The following is a 21063-nucleotide window of genomic DNA, read 5'->3' as shown; positions in this document are numbered from 1 at the left end:
TCCTGTCCAGCGCACATGCACGCACACAGCCCACCAACACCACCGCTGCAAATCCCAATGCTAAACGCTGCAATGTATCAGAAACAGCCAATGGGTCTTGGTAATAGCTGGAAGCAAACAGACAAAGTGCCTCATCCAAAACAAGCATTGAATTGTTATGCTTTACAAAGCTGTTCTATTATATTCACTCAATGTTTTTTGCATTCTTGACATTTTCACTGTTGAAAAACATCTCTGTTGTAACAAGAGGGATCTTTGTGCAAGGAAGATTAAAACAAAAAAAATCCTCACTGGTTTGCCAGCCTGCATAATTATCCTTAAAGTGAGAGTCGCACATCTGTTACTGCATCACTACCCCTTCCATTTCCCTTGCCTTTTGTTCTTCATACCAACCCTTCTAGAGCTCTTCCATTAGATAATGCCATTATCACAACAAAACTCATGGCAATTAAATGCAGATTATGCTGTAATTCAGAGCCTGGTGCATTAGTCTGTTCTCCATCATGGAGCTATCTAATACTCTTCTAATGCATTGTGGTAGTAATGTCCTACTCTAATCCTTGGTAATGCTCAGTGCTGCACCTCCCCATGGATTAACCAAACCCTCTCAGTTTTAAAAGCATTCTGATCCGTAACCAAAGTGGCGTGAACCTCTGGAAGGTACACCTTTTATTAAGTTGAATCCATGTCACTGAGAAAATCTGTATTATTCTAATGTGAGTTATTCACCAAGTTGCAGTTCAAAGGAGGTGCGTTCAGGTCAGCTAGAGTTGAAACAGTTCATTGCTGTTGCTCGGTGTCATTATGAGCGGCTGTGGTTGAACAGCATGACATAAAAACCAAGTCTATTTAGCAACCTGTTGTTATTAATACAACAAAACTTGTGCTGAGTTGAAACCTGCTGTGGTCTTTAACCGTCCACAGTTTCAATTGAAAGAAAATTAGAAGGTCAGACAGTCTGATGATGTCAAAAGTATGTACGTGTTACTCTTTATGTCCTAATAATATTTTATTAATCTGAGCCTGCATTAATTTGAGAGATGACACATCTTATTGTCTTTAAGGACAAAATTAAGACCACACCTATCTGAATTTATTGCTGAGATGAATATTTTGAGCAGTAGTGCAACTTTAATGCTTCACTTAATGGTGATAAGAGAGGACCGCAACTAAATCTAATCCAAAATTCAAATATAAACGTATTTATGAGAACACTATTCATCAATCTATACTCTCTATCAACCTAAACTAACACAATTAAAACTAATTTGCCAAATGATCTTCCAGCGAAGAGGAAATCACGAATACTACAATTATCTTAGCTTCTGTGAAATTTGTCCTACATTTTGTAAATTAGAGTCTCTTAAAATCTGTTTTAGTTAACAATTGGTGTGTGTGTGTGTGTGTGTGTGTGTGTGTGTGTGTGTGTGTGTGTGTGTGTGTGTGTGTGTGTGTGTGTTTCTTCCATAGTAGCACTGGCAGAAAAACACATAGTTATATTCACATCAAGTTTTAATATTTCATGTTTGGAAATAGTGAAACGAAAGGGAAGGCATACTTTGCGTCATCTTTTTTTAAAAAGTCTAGAGTAGAGAAATTGTTCGGAATGACATCACAGAATGTTTGCAAGGAAACATCAAAAGCCATAATGACGATGGTTAAGAGCCACTTAGCCAGAACCATTAGCAAAAGCCTTGTGATGATCGTTGTGCTCGACTCACAAAGCTATGTGGATGAAGCGTATTAACGCAATGACCGGAAGTCTACCAGTTGTTAATAAAAGCTTAACAGCCATTAGTGACTGCAATGTAACATCCTCATGGTCCAGTAGCACACTGGACTTACTAGGTATAGTTCCAGTATGAGGTCATGATACAAGTTTACACTGCATTTCACTAAAGTACAGTGAAGGAACAAATGATTTTTCTGATCTACATATGCATATGTAATTGGATTATTATATATCACTGCGTCAAGTAAACTCACTTAAAATGCAATGCCTCTTTAGGTGGAACAAGTGAAACTGAAAGTATGCTGGCCTGGATGAAGCCATTCCAGGCAAGCTTGTAATGCATATCTTTTCATACCACAGTTATGTCCATTTGCTCATGTATTTCCCTATGGACAGTTAGAGGAGTTTACACCCAATGGAAACGTGCACTCATGCACTCCTCCAAAATCCCAACTGCAGGGTTGAGTTTCGCTTCAGCTCTTTGTACATTATAACTTCGCCCTTCTCTGCAGATGGCTGACGGACCATCAACAGCACAAGCGAGAGTGACCCACAGACCAGTTGTACCGCACAGTTTGCACACTGCTTCCACTGACAACAGACGCTCTCTGCAGGTAGACGGGCCACCCAAGGACTGCCAGCGAACTGTGACCACACCCTAACTGCTGAACCATAATTTCACCACAAGTAGGATAGAATGAGCACGACTGTCTTTGCTGGTTCATTTAAGAATCTCATCTCTGTGAAGACATAATACAGGCATACACCGTTTATTCAAATATCCTGTTGCATGATGACTTTTTAATAACAGCCCTTCCTTTATTTATTCCTGCTTGTTGCATCCTTTAATATTGCAACAGAAAACAATTTTTTCTTCTGGGTGTTTCCAAGTTGCTTCAATTTTTGACTTTCATCAAAACTTGTAAGGATGATTTTAACTTCGAAGGATAAGTATATAATGTCTCAGCTTTACGTTTAGTGACCCATACGAGTAAAATAAAAAGCCAGAATAGTAGAAAAATCAAAAATAACAAATGATACAATATGTGACATGTAAGAATAAATTATGGAGGAACAATAAAACAGCTACAGACCAAGCAACGTGCTCTTGAAGTGGATTAAGTTGAAAGCCATCACTCACCACATTCAGGAAGCAGATGCTGGCATACAGGCCTACATGACTCTTAACTTAAACCCAAACTGAATGTGCGTGCAAATAATTTCAGGCATCTGGTGATGACTGAGAAGATAGTGCCCAACAAAATTTGTCATCATTGGGATTATTCAGTATTCTGTAATCCATGGGTGAATTCAGTGCAAAATATTGCAGCGATCTGGTGGTTTTGCTATGTTGTGCAGGGGAAGGGTAGTCGAAAAGCATGGAATCCTGCTAAATCAAGGAAAATAAATGACACAGTCATAATGTCTCATTCACAATCTCCCCCAGGATATGCCAAAGGAAGCTGTTGTTTAAAATCTGTCTGTGCGACTGATTTATTAAGCCTCCATCCTGCTTGCGGTTACTCACTGTTGCATAAGGCTCTGGAGATGTGAGTTTATTTTTTTTTTCACCAACTCAGTAAATAACAATAAAGCAAAGATGCAAAACCTGGCAGAAAAAATAACAGAGTGACTGACAAGCCCACAAACTGTGCTGCAAAATGCATTACAGCTCCGTGTCTCTGCTGCCATCGAGATCAAACTCCGAAGACAAAAGAAGGCGGGAAGATTATAGACTCACAGTCCTAAAATCAAATGTTTCTCCATCATAGTGAGAGGAAAAATGTGAGAGGCTTTACCCACATTGACTCCTTATATTTACACACTGGACTTTCCATATACACACACACCACACCCATTACAAGCAAACAGGAAATCGCTGTTTGTGATTGAATATGTGATATTTTTACAAATGAGCCAGACCTGAAGGCATTCCTTTCTCAGTTGGTCATATTGGAATAATCAATTACCTTTCACAATTTTTCTTATTTATTTTCAAAAGAAAGAGCATTTTCTATTTCAATTTCTTCATTCCCTTATGTCAAACTATGCTTTTGAAGCTGATGGAACGAATTCTATCGGTTAAACTGTAAATTCTTCCCAACTTGCAGTTATAGATCGGCAAAGAAAATAAAACCAGCCCTGATCAATAACCCCTAAGAGTGCCTGGACCTTAGATGTTGACCCCCGAAGATCAGTAGCCTTTGATGTAAAGCAACACACTAAAACTGAGGGTTTTATTTAACTGCAGAAGCCAACTGTGCTAAATGGCAAGGCAGATGATTCAGCTTAAAGTACTGCAGCCTGCAGAGGCCTACTTTGTGTACAGACAGATGTGGGATTTGTGACTTGTTGATATTACAGCATTGATTCAGAAGGACCGAGAAGGACTGTTCCCTGCTGCTCACATCCAGCCTAAAAGTTAATCCCAGTAAGCAGGCACACTTCCTACGAGCAAATGACAGAGCAACAGGTGGTCTCATTCACAAATATAAACGGTCTGTCTGAGTGTTTCATTCAAGTAAAAGCTACAGTTAAGCTCCCATTAAGCACCTATGATACAATTATACCCCTCAGAACTGTAGACCATCTGAAAGTGGCTTTAATCATCTAAATGGACCATTACTTAAGCCATCAGAGGTCTGTTTAATAGGTCAAACTACCGCATAGTGTTGCACTCTCAAAGTATGGATGGATACACTGGATTCGTGCACATTTACTGTTTACATCACTGATGACGAAGGCAGCGAGAGCAACATGCTACAGTGAACACAATACCAGCATCAGTAAATGAAGTCCTTCCAGGAAAGCAAAAAGGGAGTCGTAGTCCTTATTTGTAATGTATAATGGAGTGTAGCTTTCATTGCATGATCTCATAAAGTTCAGAGGACGGTAAGTGCAGAAATATTCTCAGTGTCTTCTATGGTGGATTGCTTCATGCACGATTGCAAAGCAGAGAGTTAAAAATAACACAATTCTGTATTAATTATGGGAACCCTTGTGTTTTTCTTATAATAAACTGAGTCACATGTTTAACGGCTGTTTTTGCAGCTGTCACAAGTTGCACATTGCCAAAGACAAGTCTCATAAAACTAGCAATAAATATCAATTATATCCAGCCAAATGAGGGACTCACTCTACAGCTGAGATTCTGAGACTTTGGCTCACCATGCGGTATCTGCATGCTCTCAACTTGAGTCCATTTACGACTGAGCTGCCAAACGCTTCCTCTTGTACGAGATCGAGGTGCCCGAGCAAACAGAGCAGACGCAGTAACACAAAGGTGCTGGCAGTCCATTCTTTTACCTAACTCTACATGGGCATACAAACAAATGTCCGACCATGCAGCAGTACAGACAAACTGAGGCTCAAGGCCAAGTCTGACTCACTCGGTGTTCTAAAGATTGAGTTCGTGCCACTTTTATGAAAATTCATTCAGATTTTTTCTTGCCTAAAACAAAAGCTGAGCAATGTTGATTCTGTTATAGGCGAGGGCAGATACACTTTTGACAGTTTCAGCTACAAAATGTGTTACTTGCCCCAACATGTGAAATATTATTATTCCAAAGCAACATGAACTACTATAAAGAGCAAATGATCAAGCAGATAAGCTACAATGATTGCGGGTGATGGCAGGTTTTACCAAATTTTATTATTTTTATCCATCATGCACAGTACTCATGTACAGAGCTCAACATGGCAGGGCTCAAAAACACTAGTGGCCTCGACCCTCAGAAAAAAAAAAAATCACTAAAATCAAACACCCACCCACAATAGATTGCACAAATACATTTACCCACACTTTAATCAATTATACTCATGGCTAACATTGCCTCCACCAGGCACTGAGCAGCCACCCAAGTGCCCGGAAGACATAACCACACCAACCACCAAAATGCTCAACAATCAATAAACATTCAAGAGATCTCATGCAAGTTTATGCTTCCTAATGTGAAAACATTTTTAAGTGCAGAGTACTGAATAAAGTGCAACTGTGCCCAGAAAAGTGTTGGCTATTACCTAAAATAAAATACAATTTACTGCTTTAGTTGCTGAACCAATAACAAAACACCTCATCATTACAACGACATTTTCTGTTACGGATTACAGACATAGCACAATCACAGAACTGACATCACTGATGATCAAAGCTTAGTTAGTGTTACGTTCCCCTGAGGGGTCTAGGCGGTGAGGGGGGAGTAACAAAAAGTGACCGGGTTAGAAAAAGGAGTCAAGGAGGCAAAAGGGTTAAATCAAAGAGTTTTATTAAAGTAGCTCAACTAAAAAAGACGGACAAGCCGCTATCACCATTTAAGAAAACAAACAAAACTCAGGCGTGGTCAATAAAGTAAAACGTAAGCCAAAAAGAAAGAGAGCAGCTCACTAGCTGCAAACCACAATAACACAGCTCATTAGCTGTAACCACTCACAAACACACTCAGCTCACTAGCTGTAACCACACTCATGGCACTCTGGCCCAGAGCTCACCTTTCCCTGGGCTTAAATACTTTTAATTACTGATGTGAGTCAGCTGTGTAACAGGGCAAGGTGGCACCTCAGGCAGAAGAGGTGGTGGGACACGCCCACACAGGCACCTTCAGGAGGAGGCCCTGTTAGGGCCGTAACAGTTAGTATTAGAGGTTGACAGTTAGGGCTAATGGCAGAAAGGTACCTATTCAAATCCAGGATCTGACTCAACATGCAAGAGCACATAACCAGAAAGTCAGCAAAGCTCTGCTATGCCTCGCAGCCATAGCTTCATTCCCAGGTGAACTCTCTCATGACGTAAGCGTGACAGCAGGAACATGGACGTCATCCCACCTGCAATTGCTCAGTCGGTCCCCTTCCTGCCCTCAAATCCCCTTATCAAACTGTGGGACAGATTTGGGCTACATAATGGGCACCAGCATGCAATCAGGAACTGAACAGGGGCCTATTATCTCATGACATGCAGGTGTCAGAGGATGCATTTCTCTCTGTTTAGGAGCTATCCTGTCCAGAAATGATGAGCATTGTTGCAGCAACGTGTACACAAAAATCTCCATGAAAGCCAGGAAGGGAACCTAATCCACTTCAGAGTTGTGAAACACTGCCGCAAGGGAACAACAATCATCAAAACGGTATTTAAAACACTGACATTTTTGACTGAACATCAATGTTGACTTTAAAAGCAATATTTATAATAAATCCGTATTGTAAGCACTGGGATTAACATATTCCAACACAGTCCCTACAGGATGACAAATCTGACAAACATTACCTTATTCAGCACCAAACACATTAGAACTATGCAGCACAACACAGCATTTCCCCCAAATGCATAATGGGAATTAAGGTGATAAATAATGCAGGCTGTCATGATGGATTAGTCTAATCTTAATGCAGCTGCTCTGAATTGATTGTGAAAAAAAAAAAAAAAAAAAAACAGGAAGCGAGGTGAGAGGCTTTCAGGGAAATCTAAATTACCCAAACATTCACAAGCCAGCAGCTCCACTTGACCATTTAGAGCATCACTAAAACTGTATTCAATTCTGTCTTAAAGACAAATATATAGTGTGTATATCTGAAGCGCCCTTTATTCACATTTAAGCTTCTCCAATACACTTGCTAAGGTTTTTCAACACTGAATTCGACTTATCCCATTATTCAAAACATTTCTAATAGACAGGCGGGCATTTGACTAAAAGGTTTACATGACCGCAGACTTTAATCAAGATCCTCTGGGTTTCTCACAATTTGATAAGATGCTGTAAATGTGATTTATTGATTTATAAGCTTCTGACACAATGAGCACAGTGTAAAATGCTATTAACTTTGTGCACATTGTGACTTTTTCTCTTTGGCGCAGGTATTGGGTTAAGTGTCCATTTCATGGGTAAATTACAGTTTTTGGAGCACTACACCAGAGCAAATTTTCCCTTGGTTTAATACCCCTCTCCATAGGCTAACGGTAGGCAAATACCTCTTGAAACTGACACAATCAAACCATAAATTAAGCATTAGACATCTGGGACAGGTTCCAGCCTCTCTGTAGCCCTGAATTGGAGGTGCAGTTAAGAAGACAGATGATGGACTTAGGTACATAGCGTTAACTTTAATTTAACACCTTATTTTTACTGCCTGCTGCTCCTGTTTGTCCAGCACATTGCCTGTGATTCCAGCAAAGGCTGGAATGACTGCAGGGAGCAAGACCAAAAAGTGTGGCTTTTACATATTTTCTTGGGAGTTACATGCATCTGAGTGTTTTCATCGCTTTTTATTTTTCATATGCCACTAGCTGCAACCAGTGCAATGATGTCATGCCCAGGAGTGTATTTTCTCGTGTTTGACATGAGTGATTGCATCTGTTGACTTTCTTCCAAAATGAGGGTTAATTCGGTACCTCATTGACTCCAGTCTAATTTCAATTGAAGCAACGGAGCAGACAACTTAAATCACCGTGACATGATCTTACAAGAAAAGGTTTTCAGCCTTTTACACATGAGTCGAGCATGACTCCTCCTGGGTAATTACTGGAATTTCTTATCATGGCAACTGTCAAAAAAGAAATATCACTCCCTGCATCCCTCGACATGCACCAGGTTAAATTATACAGATATCATTCCTTATGTTGGACCTCTTGGCCTCATCAGTATTGGTGAAGGGATTTTACTGGTTGATACCAAGTGGCAACTGCTGAAAAATAAACTTAACAAGGAGATGTGCAAAAAAACTGCAAGAGCTCACTCGATGCTGGCTCCACAAGCAAGTCGATCCTCATAGATCCCCATGTTAACATGTCCAACCTTACAGGGTCAAAAAGCATGTTTGCATCAAAATGGTTTTGGTCTCTGTGGATTTTTCCCCCCTTCATAAGAACTCTGTGGAAGGTTTGATTGTTTAACTCAATTTGTGTACTGTTGGTGCTCCAAGCTTTCATCCAAACATAGGTCGAAAAAGCTAACCTGCACTGAGTTGCATTAAGTCTTTTAAATACAGTCTACGGTTGATATTGCGCTTGTTTTATCGAGATACATGCTTCCTATTCGCAAGTGGCTCTGGTCAAAAGCCAGATCTGCAGCTAATAGTGTAGATTTAAGATCTGGAACTTTTAACAGAATGCATTTTGTCTACTTTTGTATATTTTTACATTTTTGATTAATCTAAGTATAGACACCACACAAAACAATAAAACATATTTCATATGATTCACGTCTTTGCTCTGCATCCAGCAAATTAAGACTACATCTGCTACAGCTTAGCAGATGTAGTCTTTCATTTGTTGAAGCTTACCAATTTACTGCACTGTCTCCCTCCTTTCTAGTTATTTTTAACCATAATTGATCGACTAGTGTGGCTCAGTCTTACACAGGTTTAAGTACTCGCTTGTAGGTTCTTATAGCATATAATGATTCTCATGCATATAATGATTCTTATGCATAAGTTTAATACGGAAGATCTGTAATCAGTCATCTGCCTGCTTGGCTGTTCACTGCATCACTACCACTTTCCCACGCTGTCTGTTTCAACACTGACATCGTTACTGTAGTCCAATCATCTGCTCGCCCGCCGTCTTTGAGCCAATCAGCCTCCACTCTGCATTCATTCTGTGCTCTCCATCATTCTCCCTTTCAAAATCTCATTCCTGCAACACACCACCTTGCCATCTCCACCTCACCAAGGCACCTAGAGCTCCATCCAAGCCTCACTCTTCATGTTCACCACCACCAACATCTAGATTCTAGGGAGACCTGTCCTAAATCCTATCACAGCTGGAAGTTCGTTCTGCCATGACGGGTCATTGACGTTTAATTGCCTCATAATTAACAGATTAATTTCTCAGTCTCACGTTCAGTTCTTCCAAATGATCTCTCCTTATTGAACTGTTTGTGAATTCTCTAACAGATAGAAATAATCAACAACTTGAAACTATTCAAAATAGTAAATCTCCTGTAATGAAGGAACATTTGTGCTTGTGTTTGTTTTATTTTGAGCAAACACGCAGAAACTGAAAAAGAAAAAAGAAAAAAAAAACAAAACACACTGCCACAATGACCCAAGTTTGCATAAGAACAATATCCTGAGTGAAATCATTAGGTTGATAACATCTGCACAACATGTGTGCATTCCTAGTTAAAGCCCTTATGTAATCCAAAAAGATATCAAAAGAACAAGCATCCTATAAACAGATCCAATGCTTTGCATAGCACTGTATATCTTCAGGGGACCAAGGAACAACTCTAAATATAGCCAAACCTGAACTCTGCCCTTTCCCTCTGCATCTCATAGACAGATGCACACACACACACACACACACACACACACACACACACACACACACACACACACACACACACACACACACACACACACACACACATATGCCACGCTGCCTCTGCTCTGCTCTGCTCTGCTCAAAGGATCTCTGAATCTTGTATTTTTCTCTATCTCTAACTCTGGGCCAAAATAGTATCAAGGTTGCAGTTAGGACATCCTATTCCTGACAGCACAAACGTGCAGTGTATCAAACAAACACCCTTCAATAACCAGAAACTGAATATTTCCCCTGTTTGCCAGGAGGAGATAAAAGAAATGGATATGCGAGAGTGCGTTTGTGCTGAAAGAAATGAAGAAAGGCAGTGTCCTTAAAGGAGAAACCCCAGGGCCTGGGTCAGGACACAGGGTGAAATATAGGGCAGCTTTGTGACAGAGGGCAAACAGAGAAACCAGCAAACGGGTAGAAAGACGAGAGACGACGAGAAAGAAACAAAGAAAGCTGGCGGTGTTTTGCTACAGATAATTCATCAAAGCTGTAAGCAATTGATCTGCCTCTTTGTTCTAAGTATACCGCTGCTTTAGAGGACAGGAAAAAATCAGAGAGATGAAGGTGCAAACAAAGGCACGACCACTATGGCAGCGGAGATAAAGCAACAGATGTTGCAGAGTGGTCTGTGTGTCCAAAGCCCTGACTGAAACTGATGCTACATAAGAAACTCGACACCACGAGGGTTTCGTGGCTCATCATCATCAGGACCAAAATGATCTTCAGATCTTTAATGGTTAGAATTAGAAAATAATGCCCGCGCTCTGTGTTTTTCTTTCTGTCTTGCTCCATATTTATTAGCTTTTTTTTTAGATTAAAAAAAAAAGGTGCTTGGGGAAAACTGGAGGAGAAAACTGCAATAACTACTAATTTTGTCATTAAAATTATTAATTTATTTTTCCATGCCCACAATGTGAAGAGGCACTTACCAGGAGGTCCATGGATTAGTATTTCAAGGGACACTCAGTGAGGATTTTAAACCCTTGGTAATTTCTACTCATTGCTTTTACAAGACTAAATTATTATAATTGCATTGCATTTAAGAGACCAAGCTGAGCACAGTGCTCGCAAAAAAATAAGCTGTTTCACTTCTGCATATTAAATAAATGACTGGTGTGGATTTTTAGAGATTATATTATATTTGTAATATCTTGTGCCTCTGGCTTCACTATTATACAGCAGACATCCCTGTTTTTAAAATCATTTAGCTGCAAAGAGCATTACTCACCTAGGCATGCATTAGTGTTCAGACCACCTGAGGTTAAGATTGTAATAAACTCTCATACCATTCATGAAAAAAGATGGAGTTTATTACAGGCCCCCCTGGAGAAGTAAAAGCACGAGCCAATGCATTCCTCTCACTACGAAGCCCTAATCTGCCACTCAACAGAAATGGCACCCTTAAATGCTGGCTTCCTGCTCTTAATGCCTGTGCTTTTATGTCCATGTTGGACAATTTGCCATCATTAGCCAACACTTGCAGTATATAATCGAAAGTGTTGGCTACCCAGCAATATATAATGAATCCGAGAGAAGGGTTTAAATAAGTTATCTGCACACACTCTGCCTTTTCTTTTGAACACTGACACTAATACTGATGCTGGAATCTCTGTACTAAATGATATAGGAGCAGAAAACAACTAAGAAATGTGCTGTTTGAGCAGCTGAGCATAAGAATACATGCACCAAGCATCCTGAAAGGAGCCCGTGGACTTTCCACGGACTGTCAACACCTTATTAGGATGACGCTGGGTGTGGACAAGGATATTCTAAATAAACAGTGAGCAGCCCAAGACTAACAAAGTGACTGCACATCAACGCAGTTACAGAAATGAAGACGTTTGCAAACTTTATGATCTTTCTTTATCTATCAAAGCGAGATCCAACACTTCACCATCAAAGAAGCAACAAGGCTGATTAACGTAATCCCTGCAATAAGTAATCTCATTTTATAAATGCACGTATGGCTGCGCGTTGTGCACTGCTTCCTCTTAGGAATGTGGGTTTCTCTGCAACAGGCATGTCAAACTCATTCTACACTGTGGGCCACATACACATACACATGACTTTAAAACAATGAAAATACAGTGAAAAAAATCAAAGTCTATCCCCCTCCTTTATATTTTCCAAAGGTGTCCAGTGGGCCAGACTGGAGTCCTCTGCTGGCCAATTCTGGCCCCAGGGCCATATGTTTAACACCCCTGCTCTACAACAGCACACCAGAGGGTGATTCCCGTAGTGCAATACCGAGCCTGGCTTAAAATTTAATTGTATAATAAAAAAAAAAAGCCGACCTCACAGGTCATCTTCAAGAAACCATTATGTGAGAACATATCCATCAGCTGCCTCAGCACTCCAGAAATCATCTGCATTACGACCAGTGTGGGAAGATGAAAACAAGACAGCCATCACTACATCACAGGAATACCCTGCGTGAATAACAAGGAGACCTCCTGGTTTTCAGTTAATCTTTCTTTTTCGCTCTGCCTTCTACTCAACCGACGTTTTAGTTGTTGCTCAGCTGTAGCTTCAAACAGCCCTGTTTATATTAAAGCCAGTACAGACAGGAAGTTTACGCGTATTATTCAATTGATTTTGCATTTGCTGCCATTTTACACAAAGGCCAGGAAAGAACATCAATTTTTGAGCACATGTTTTTGAGATCTGAGTAACAATTTCCTGCTTCATATCTGTCAAAGCGGACAAAACCAAGCATTAGCAGCACTAGATGGACTCAAAAGCTTGTTATTAATAAAAATCTAAAATAGGATCGATACTGTGAGACTGTTATGGCTTTGTGTTTCGGCTTACACTGGCAGGGAGTAATGGCCTTATAATTCCATCGACACCTTCCTTTGAAATCTCCACTAGAGGCAGAACTTTGAAATGGCACTGTTTGATTTCATAAAGTGTCACACAGGTGCCCTTGAAGAAAGCACCTGTTCCCCAAATACTTAGGAGGATTTTTCTACAGCTCAGTATAACTAAGCAAAATAGCAAACCATCAGATTAAACCTTGGCAAATCAAGAGGTGAAAATAATAAATCCTGAAAATAATCCTCCAAAAAAACCTCAAGTTTCAAGATTTCCAGAGACAGTGTGAGGTTAACAAGGTCTGAACAGTAAATGAGCTGAGTGACACGAGTACGAACGGCCTGACTGCATTACAGCGTCGTCTAAATAGTGATTTGAGCTGCGCTGCTGCACAACGACAGCAGGCCAGGAGCTTGAAATAAGACTCCGCAGGAAAAGTAGCCAGAAGACGACAGACAGATTGTTCACAATGCAGATACCATCTAGAAAGGTGGTTACTGATAGGCTTGTTTGTTTCCACAACATTAACTTTCCTTCAGTATTTTATTTCAAGTGTCACATTGAGAGATCTGATTTTTCTTCTTTACACATGTGACCACAGACATTTGTGTTCAAAATAAACTGTGTTGTTTTGTATGAAGTCAAACATGTTAATAGCTTCCCTTGAGTATTATTTCCACACGCTGAAGTTTAACATGTGGCATCATTAGGACGAATTAACAAACAGACACTCACTGGATAGTTCGCACTCTGCAACTGTAGTAGTCGTCGACCCCTTTCTGAACTCAGAGGTGCTTTAATTCTTCATGGCACAGATTCAACAAGGTGCTGGAAAACATTCTTCATATATTTTGGCCCATACTCACATGATTACATCACAAAGCCGCTGCAAATTTGCCAGCTGCACATCCATGATGGCAACCTGCCACATGCCAAGGGTGCTCTGATGTTCTGAGATGTTCTGAGTGACGACTACGGAGGATCGTTTGTTGTGCTCAAAGCAACTGATCAGACTAGGCAACGTTTTTCCAAACTTCTATTGCTCAATTTTGGTGAATTTCCTCAGTTTCCTGTTGTTAGCTGATGGGAGTGGCACCTGCTGTGTTTGTCTACAGCTGTACCAAAACTACTAGATTCAACATGCTGTACATTCAGAGATACTCTTCTGCATACCTTGATTGTAAAGAGTGATTATGTGAGTTACTATCGCTGTCCGTTCAGCAGTCTGGGCATTTTTCTTTGACTTCAGATATCAACAAGGAATTTGCACCCAGAGATTTGACACTCAGTGGATGTTTTCTCTCTTTCGGACCATCTGGAGATGGTTGTGCAGGAAAATCTCAGCAGATCAGCAGTTTCTGACACCAATAAGCACAAAACATTCAAAGTCACTTAAATCACCCTTTTTCCCATTTTGATGCTCAATTTAAACTTTAGCAGATCATCCTGACCACAACTACACAGCTAGGTGCACTGAGTTGCTGCCATGCGATTGGTTGATTAGACGTTGGCTTTCAGAATCAGTTGAACGGGGCCCCAGTTTAGCTCAGTGGGTGAGTAGGCGACCATATGCCACATGACCAGAGTGCAGCAGCCTGGGTTTGAGACTGACCTGCTGCCATTTGCTGTGTGTCTTCCCCTTTTTCCTGCCTATCTTAACTGCTCCACTCTTGAAGAGGTACACCTTATAAACTGTCCAGTGAGTGTATACTAATAGTAAACCTGCCAATTATTTTTGTACCTAATAAATTTATCAATAAAAAGCACAATTCCAAAGCCCAAGCTGGGATGCTCATTAATCATTATTGTAAACGGCTTTTGCAGTAATCAAATTGATTCATGTATATTTGTCAGTGTTTAGTTCAGAGACACCAACTGACCAAACTGTTATGAGCTCTATCTTTTAATCTTAAAATGTTAAAAAAAAAAAAAAGGAATACATGCAAAAATAAACATATTCACTGAGCTTAAATATATGACGCAAAATCTCAACACATAAACTACACTTGATGATGTAATACAGTGGAGCCCGGCCTATTCTTAGCAAAGGGACATTTACTCAGTTGAAAATTAAATGTCACTCTTGTTATAGAAATGCCACTCTCCAGTTCATCATTTTGTCATCTTCAAGTAGTCAGCGAGAGGCTCGCTGCCCCTGCTGGAGGACTTGACCCCCATTTTACAGAAGCTTAAGTTTAATATTTGATGGCTAAGCAGATGTTAGAAAGTAGGGACCTTTCTCTCTTTGACTGGCTGCAGCGTAACCAATCACCTCCGTCTTGATGAGACGGACTCATAATTTATTTAAAAGGTCCACACTTGGATTTATGATAGAATAACAAAGGTGCGGCCAGTGTTGAGCGGGGAAGAGAAAAGCTGCAGCGCATCATTTGTGCTCGTGTTTCGTGAGTGTACGCGATGGCCTTCCACCCCTGAGTTTATCATCGCCTGCATCAGAAGCTGCGACAGTAACAATGAGGCAGGAGGAAAATGGCAACTTGCTGTGAAAGCAGAGGAGGGGGCTCGCGGACACGCTGACGATAATGTCAGGTTATGCAAAAACATGTTAGGCTATCAACACTCTGACACCTTAGAGTGACTCATTACCGAGCCTGTTCTCAAGTAGGAGCAAAGCTTGAGAACAGGCAACATCTCACTTGTGTGAGAGGCGATCACATAGAAGAGTGGGTGTGAGGTTGCTGGCAGCCGTGCCCACGGGTCAAACATGGTTTTCCATGTAGACACGGGCTAATACGCATGTTCCTATGCGCAAACGTTAACCAGACATACCATACGCCCTTAACGGCACTATGAACCATCTACATTTATAAGTAAGATGAGCTGTGATTCACTTAAAACCCCTGTGTGTCTCATTCTCCCTGACACTCTCAGGAGAGTAGTCTATGAATCATTGAGATTAAACACTCGATGTGACAAAGTGTTTATCTTTAAGTTTCCCACTGAAAGAGCGTCTTCTGTCTCCGTGAACGACGCACATCCTGCAGTTAGTTCATGAATAGTTGGTGGTTTTGATGCAGTAATTTAGCAATGCAACAACAAAGGCTGCACAGACAAAAACTGCAACCAAGCAAATGCATCAGCAAAGCAACGCAGACAAAATCCACCTGCGCTGCATCTCGGTCGCAGACGCCGATTATAAATTAGCACCGTGCGATATCGAAAACAACATGTGATGTGTTGTTTTCATTTTTTGAACAAAAAAATCAATCTAAAAAAAGCTGATAAAGGCATCTACCTATATCTAGTCTAAAGCCTCTGTTTTATTTGAACCATCCTTTCTCGAATGCTAAGGTTTTACAATTGTTTCAACACAACAAACACTGGAGAAGAAGCCCTTCTGAGCCTCAGACTAGAAGACTGACATTATTACTCCCTTCTTCAGGAATGAGGCTATTTTCTCCTCCAACACCACTCTCTCTGTGGCAGTGGGGGGAGCGCAGTACGCAGAACGCCATTAAAACATGAAAGCTCATGGCACGACTGTAATGGAAACCCTTCCTCAGTGTTTTGTCTAATCTGGGCGGGAGAAGGCAGCAGAGATACACACACTCTGGTTAGTGATCTGTCAGTGGGAGAGCAAGGAGGGCCCACAGCCCCGGCCCTCTCACTGCTGCAAGGTGGCCTAAGTGTAAAAAGACAGAGTCTGACCTGCTAGGACGATTCGCTCACTTCTCCAACCAGATCTCGTTGGACATCATCTGTCCTGCTACCCGGGCAATTACAGCCAAACTAATGCTTTGGCAAGTCCACAGATTTTCCAAATTAGATGAGGAATTCAGAGACTATGTGCTTGCTAAAGCTAAAAACAGCAGTTAACAAGAAAACTGTCCACATTTTTCCCACTTTGCATCTCCTCCCTATCCCTGTCCACTCTCTTTCACTTTCTGTTTCCCTAACCTGCTTTACACGTCATTGTTTAGATTCTGTTTTAAGATAGCACATTTACTGCTCAGCACACTTTGTTTACTCCAATTTCCCTACTTCTGATTAGGGCTGCCACGATTAGTCGACTAGTCACGATTATGTCGACTATCAAAATCGTCGACGACTGATTTCATAGTCGACGCATCGTTTGAAGCTTTGTAAGATCACAAAAGACGCAGGAATAAGTAGTAGGATTTAAGAGTGTAATAACGGACTGAAACAGAAGATGGCAGCACTGCATGTACAAGGATGCCAGCTGCCGTTAAACCCCGAAGAAGAAGAAGCTGTGTCCCAGAATTCATAGCGCAGCCCAGCTCAGTTTCCAACAATGGCGGCAGCTAGTTAGTTTTAATATTACTCTTATTATTCTTTCTGGGGCACAAAATAAACGTTTAACATATTTCAGGCGAGAATGTAGCTGTGTAAACCTCAAATATCTGCTGAGTTTATCAAGACACCACGTATTTTCAAAAGCGCTCCGACGTTTTCGGAGACGTCTGTTACCCACTAGCTCGATAGCTAGCCGGGGGCTAGGCTAACTGGAGCCGTGAGAACACCGGACTCCCGGCTAATAGTTTTCAAACCCACCGCCGTCTTTCTCTCTCAGGTTAAACATGACATATGAGTCACTTAGATAACTTAAAATGTTATTGTTTGGCTTTTTTTAGTATTTTATTTGTTCCTGAGTAAATCGGTTTGGCTGAGATTAAAGTTATAGTTTTTACACAGCTGAATAAACGTCAAGCAGACAACTGATTATCAGAAGTGTGAGATGCTCGAGAATTTACTCCGGTGTCCTGTTATATTTTAGATAGCAAGGAGTTTATTAAACTTCACTGAAACAATCTGCAAATTTCAATAAAATTTAATAAACTATCATCTTGTCTTTATTTTTAGTTAGCACAGACCTTAAACACTTAAAGCTGTAAGCTAATGATAGTTATATAAGAGCAGATGCTGCTGGTGCAATAAGCTGTACGTTTTACGTCCAGTGGATGATGATCTGATTAGTTGACTAATCGCAAAAATAATCGGTGACTAGTCGACTATCAAAATGATCGTTTGTGGCAGCCCTACTTCTGATAAGCCTGTTTTTATAGGATGAAGTTTCATTTAACTTGATAATAATAAGTCTTTAAATGTCACACCAAACTTCAGTCATTACTTTGATTACTTTAAACTCGACGGATACACCTGGTGCCACAGGTATCAAAAGCATGGCTATCAAACAGCAAAACACTGCTTTTATCTAAAGCTTCCAAATATATAAAACAGCAGAATAAGCAGTAATTGCATTCACAGGCATTCAGTCATTTTCTCTTGTAGTTGCACGTATGAGATGGAGCTAGTGCAGCAAAATGCATGGAAAAGTGACAAAAATGTATCAACCCTAAATGTGATGATTCGAGAAACAGCATCAGAATAAATTAATTGCAGACTTGACAGACAAAGAACACCATTTTTTTTCTACAGAATGACAAAATAGTCCTAAATCAAAGTTTAACATGTACATGTCTCTCTTACACACACATTTTAATTGAAGGCCTCACACATGAATAAGTTTTGCTTTTTACCTTGGCACTGGAATCCTTGTTTTCCAAACCCCCTGTGAAAAGAAAGAAGGACGGATTGAACAGTTGCTCGTGCTCACACTCTTTCAAACACGTGTGCACAGTAAATCCATTCATTCACCTGCACGCACACGTACTGTACACGCATTCATTCAATCCAGGGACCCACGTGTCTCATGTTTTCCATGACTATTAAGGAAGAGCATTGCACAGTTCTTGGGATTTCATGTTTTCCTGAAAGCATTCATTGCCTATTAAGAAGTATTTCTCTGTCTATGGTGTGGATAAGCTTGAGTGACCTTGAGGAGCCCTGACCTCAACCCAATCCAGCACCTTTCAAACAAACTGAAAGGCCAACTGCAACTGAACTGAGGCTCTTGTGGCTGAATTGGAGTGAATCACAGTCCTCTAGAATCACGCCGGTGTAATGGTTAGGTGTGCAGATCCTTTGTGCCCATACTGAGTTTGTTCTTCTGCTGACATGTTCTGTGGTTAATCACAATGTCATTACAGAAATCCTCATCAATCAAAGCCCTCACAGGGAAGCTTTGACCTCATAAAGAAAAGCAACAAGCTGTTTGCCTTAATAATTATGGTTATGGGGAGCTTGTGCTTTGCACTAAGGAGTGGCGCTGGTTGAACATAGGTCATTGTGTAAAGCTGTCAGTGCTATACTAGCTTTACACAGAAAAAAAGGTCTTGGAAGACACACCCACTAACAAGAGAGGAGCAGTTTAACTCTGCAAAGCTGTCTGCAAGTTTCCTCCTCTTACATTTAAGATACGGCATAAAATGTGAAAACGAACGCTTTTTAGGACAGTAACATAATGCAATTAAAGACCTGCTGCACAGACTGGAACCGCCTAGTGTATATAGATGGAATCAGACAATTTACAGCATTTGGAAACTTGTGTTTCGTCATGTTATCCAAATGCATTTCTCCTCATGAGCCACAAATTAAGAAAACACAAATGCAACAGAGAGATAATAATCTGTGCCTCTACACCAGTGTGTTTCAGCAAAACAGGACATGCATAAATCAGTCTACGTAGAGTAGATGAAGTGCTTTTCCATACTGGCTCACTCTGGCAATTAATTGCAGATCTCAGAACCAGCGTTTGAGCTGCTTCAAGTTAAAAAAAAATCCCTAGCAGCTTAAAATTGAAAATTCGAACAGGCCAACTACAGTGGGTGCCAGGAAGGGGGAACCTGTTACTCATCAGAGCACTTCAAACAGGTCCAGTCTTGGCTGGTACAGCAGCAATGGGAAGCTTTTGGCACAGTTTTCATTGAAGTTGTTTCTGCCTTGCAGGAATGTGCTGCAGCTTTGACGTTGTCCTCACAGAGGTTTACTGGGACCAAAAAGACGCTTTAACTACGTTTCTTATTAAGAACTCTCCCAGTTGGAAGGTTAACAGATTAATACAGAAAATGCAACATTAGTAGACAACACAAACATGAAAATGCGAGAGGTCTGACAATAATGCAACAGACTGGGATCCTTGGAGAAGCTTGGAGCTGCTAGGAAGGGTTATGACGACGTTAGTGCTCCTGCGCTGACTCTCCACTAGTAGGAAAGTCTTTAGGAGGTGCATGGATCGCAGGATTATGAAGGGAAAAGTTAGCCTGTAGTTGTGTTACATCATCGAGCAGAGTGTAGGCTCTCGACTGAAGTTATCCAATATGCAACAGGCTGCAGTCAGGCAGGGGGTGGAGGTGGGTAACGGAAGAGCTTACCAGATGAAGTCCGTGCAGTGGCTGCAGAAAGTCGGCTGCTTGAAGAACCTGGCTATGAATTTATGGTTCTTGACCTCGTGGACGTTCTTTTGCCTCAGGGCACCTTTCCGAGCAAACCTATTTGCGACGTCCGCGGAGGACGACTCGTTCAAACTTACATCAGCCATGTCCCCCTAAAAACGAAAAGATACAATGCAACAGCTTTGCGTTGTTGTCTCGGGGTGGTTTTCAGTCCGTTCAGACGCGCAGCCCTCAATGTCGCGGCGGAAGAGTGCGGAGCGGCGGTCTTCACCGGAGACACTGTACTTACAGTCAGTGAGGGCTTTCCCTGCCTGTCGACACCACTGGGTTGTTCCACTGACAGAGGTGCACGCGGACAGGCTAGCTACATTGAGAAGGACTGCTTCCTTTCTGTCCCTTCAAAATAAAAGCCCTTTCGCTCCCTCTCTCTTTCTCTCTCTCTCTTAATTAGAGTGCGTGTGTAAGAGGTTGTTTGCTATATCCTAACACATACCTTAAAAACCAAAATAAAAACTACTACCTGCAGCATGCAGAAAATCCAATCTAACATAACTGCTCATGCAACCTTTTCAGAGTTAGATCTCAGGAGTGGACTACCGAGTCTTTGATTTGCATTCAGCGGTGTATTTGCATTTCCTAGTGGGGAAACATTTCATCTGCATCATATCATATTTAAATCGAACATTTCAGTTCGTTTGAATGGTTAAATGAACAGATAAACTGACAAAAAAAGGGGGGTAAAATCACAAAAAGTGTTTTTGTTCACCTGAGCAACAGAAAGCAGTCAGTCGATAATACTGTGAAGCCTTTTTTTAAATGAATTATTTAGTCTCCGCCCGCAGCTGTGCAGACCGCGTGCGGAGCTTTTATTGAAAAGGGCCTAAGTATTTTTGTTCTTTCCTTTAAAAATAAGTCGGTTCATAATTACTGCATACTGGCAA

At 41.0% G+C, this 21063-nt stretch overlaps 1 protein-coding gene across 2 annotated transcripts in view; it reads right to left on the bottom strand.

Annotated features, from left to right (window-relative positions):
* prkcaa (protein kinase C, alpha, a) overlaps nucleotides 1-20473 on the bottom strand; it is a 143966-nt gene extending 123493 nt beyond the window's left edge. For both annotated transcript variants that reach the window (XM_004539207.5, XM_004539208.5), the window contains exons 1-2: nucleotides 20102-20473; nucleotides 18368-18399 (exon numbers count right to left, since the gene is read on the bottom strand). In XM_004539207.5, coding sequence (XP_004539264.1) covers nucleotides 18368-18399; nucleotides 20102-20268 — 199 coding nt within the window. In that variant the 5' untranslated portion in view covers nucleotides 20269-20473. The remainder of the gene's footprint in view (nucleotides 1-18367; nucleotides 18400-20101) is intronic.
* Nucleotides 20474-21063: the final 590 nt, after the last annotated feature.

This window comes from Maylandia zebra, linkage group LG6, assembly GCF_041146795.1.
Source record: "Maylandia zebra isolate NMK-2024a linkage group LG6, Mzebra_GT3a, whole genome shotgun sequence".
Lineage (NCBI taxonomy): Eukaryota > Metazoa > Chordata > Actinopteri > Cichliformes > Cichlidae > Maylandia > Maylandia zebra.
The sequence above is the reverse complement of the archived record's forward strand: the minus strand, read 5'-3'. Positions and strand labels throughout refer to the sequence as shown.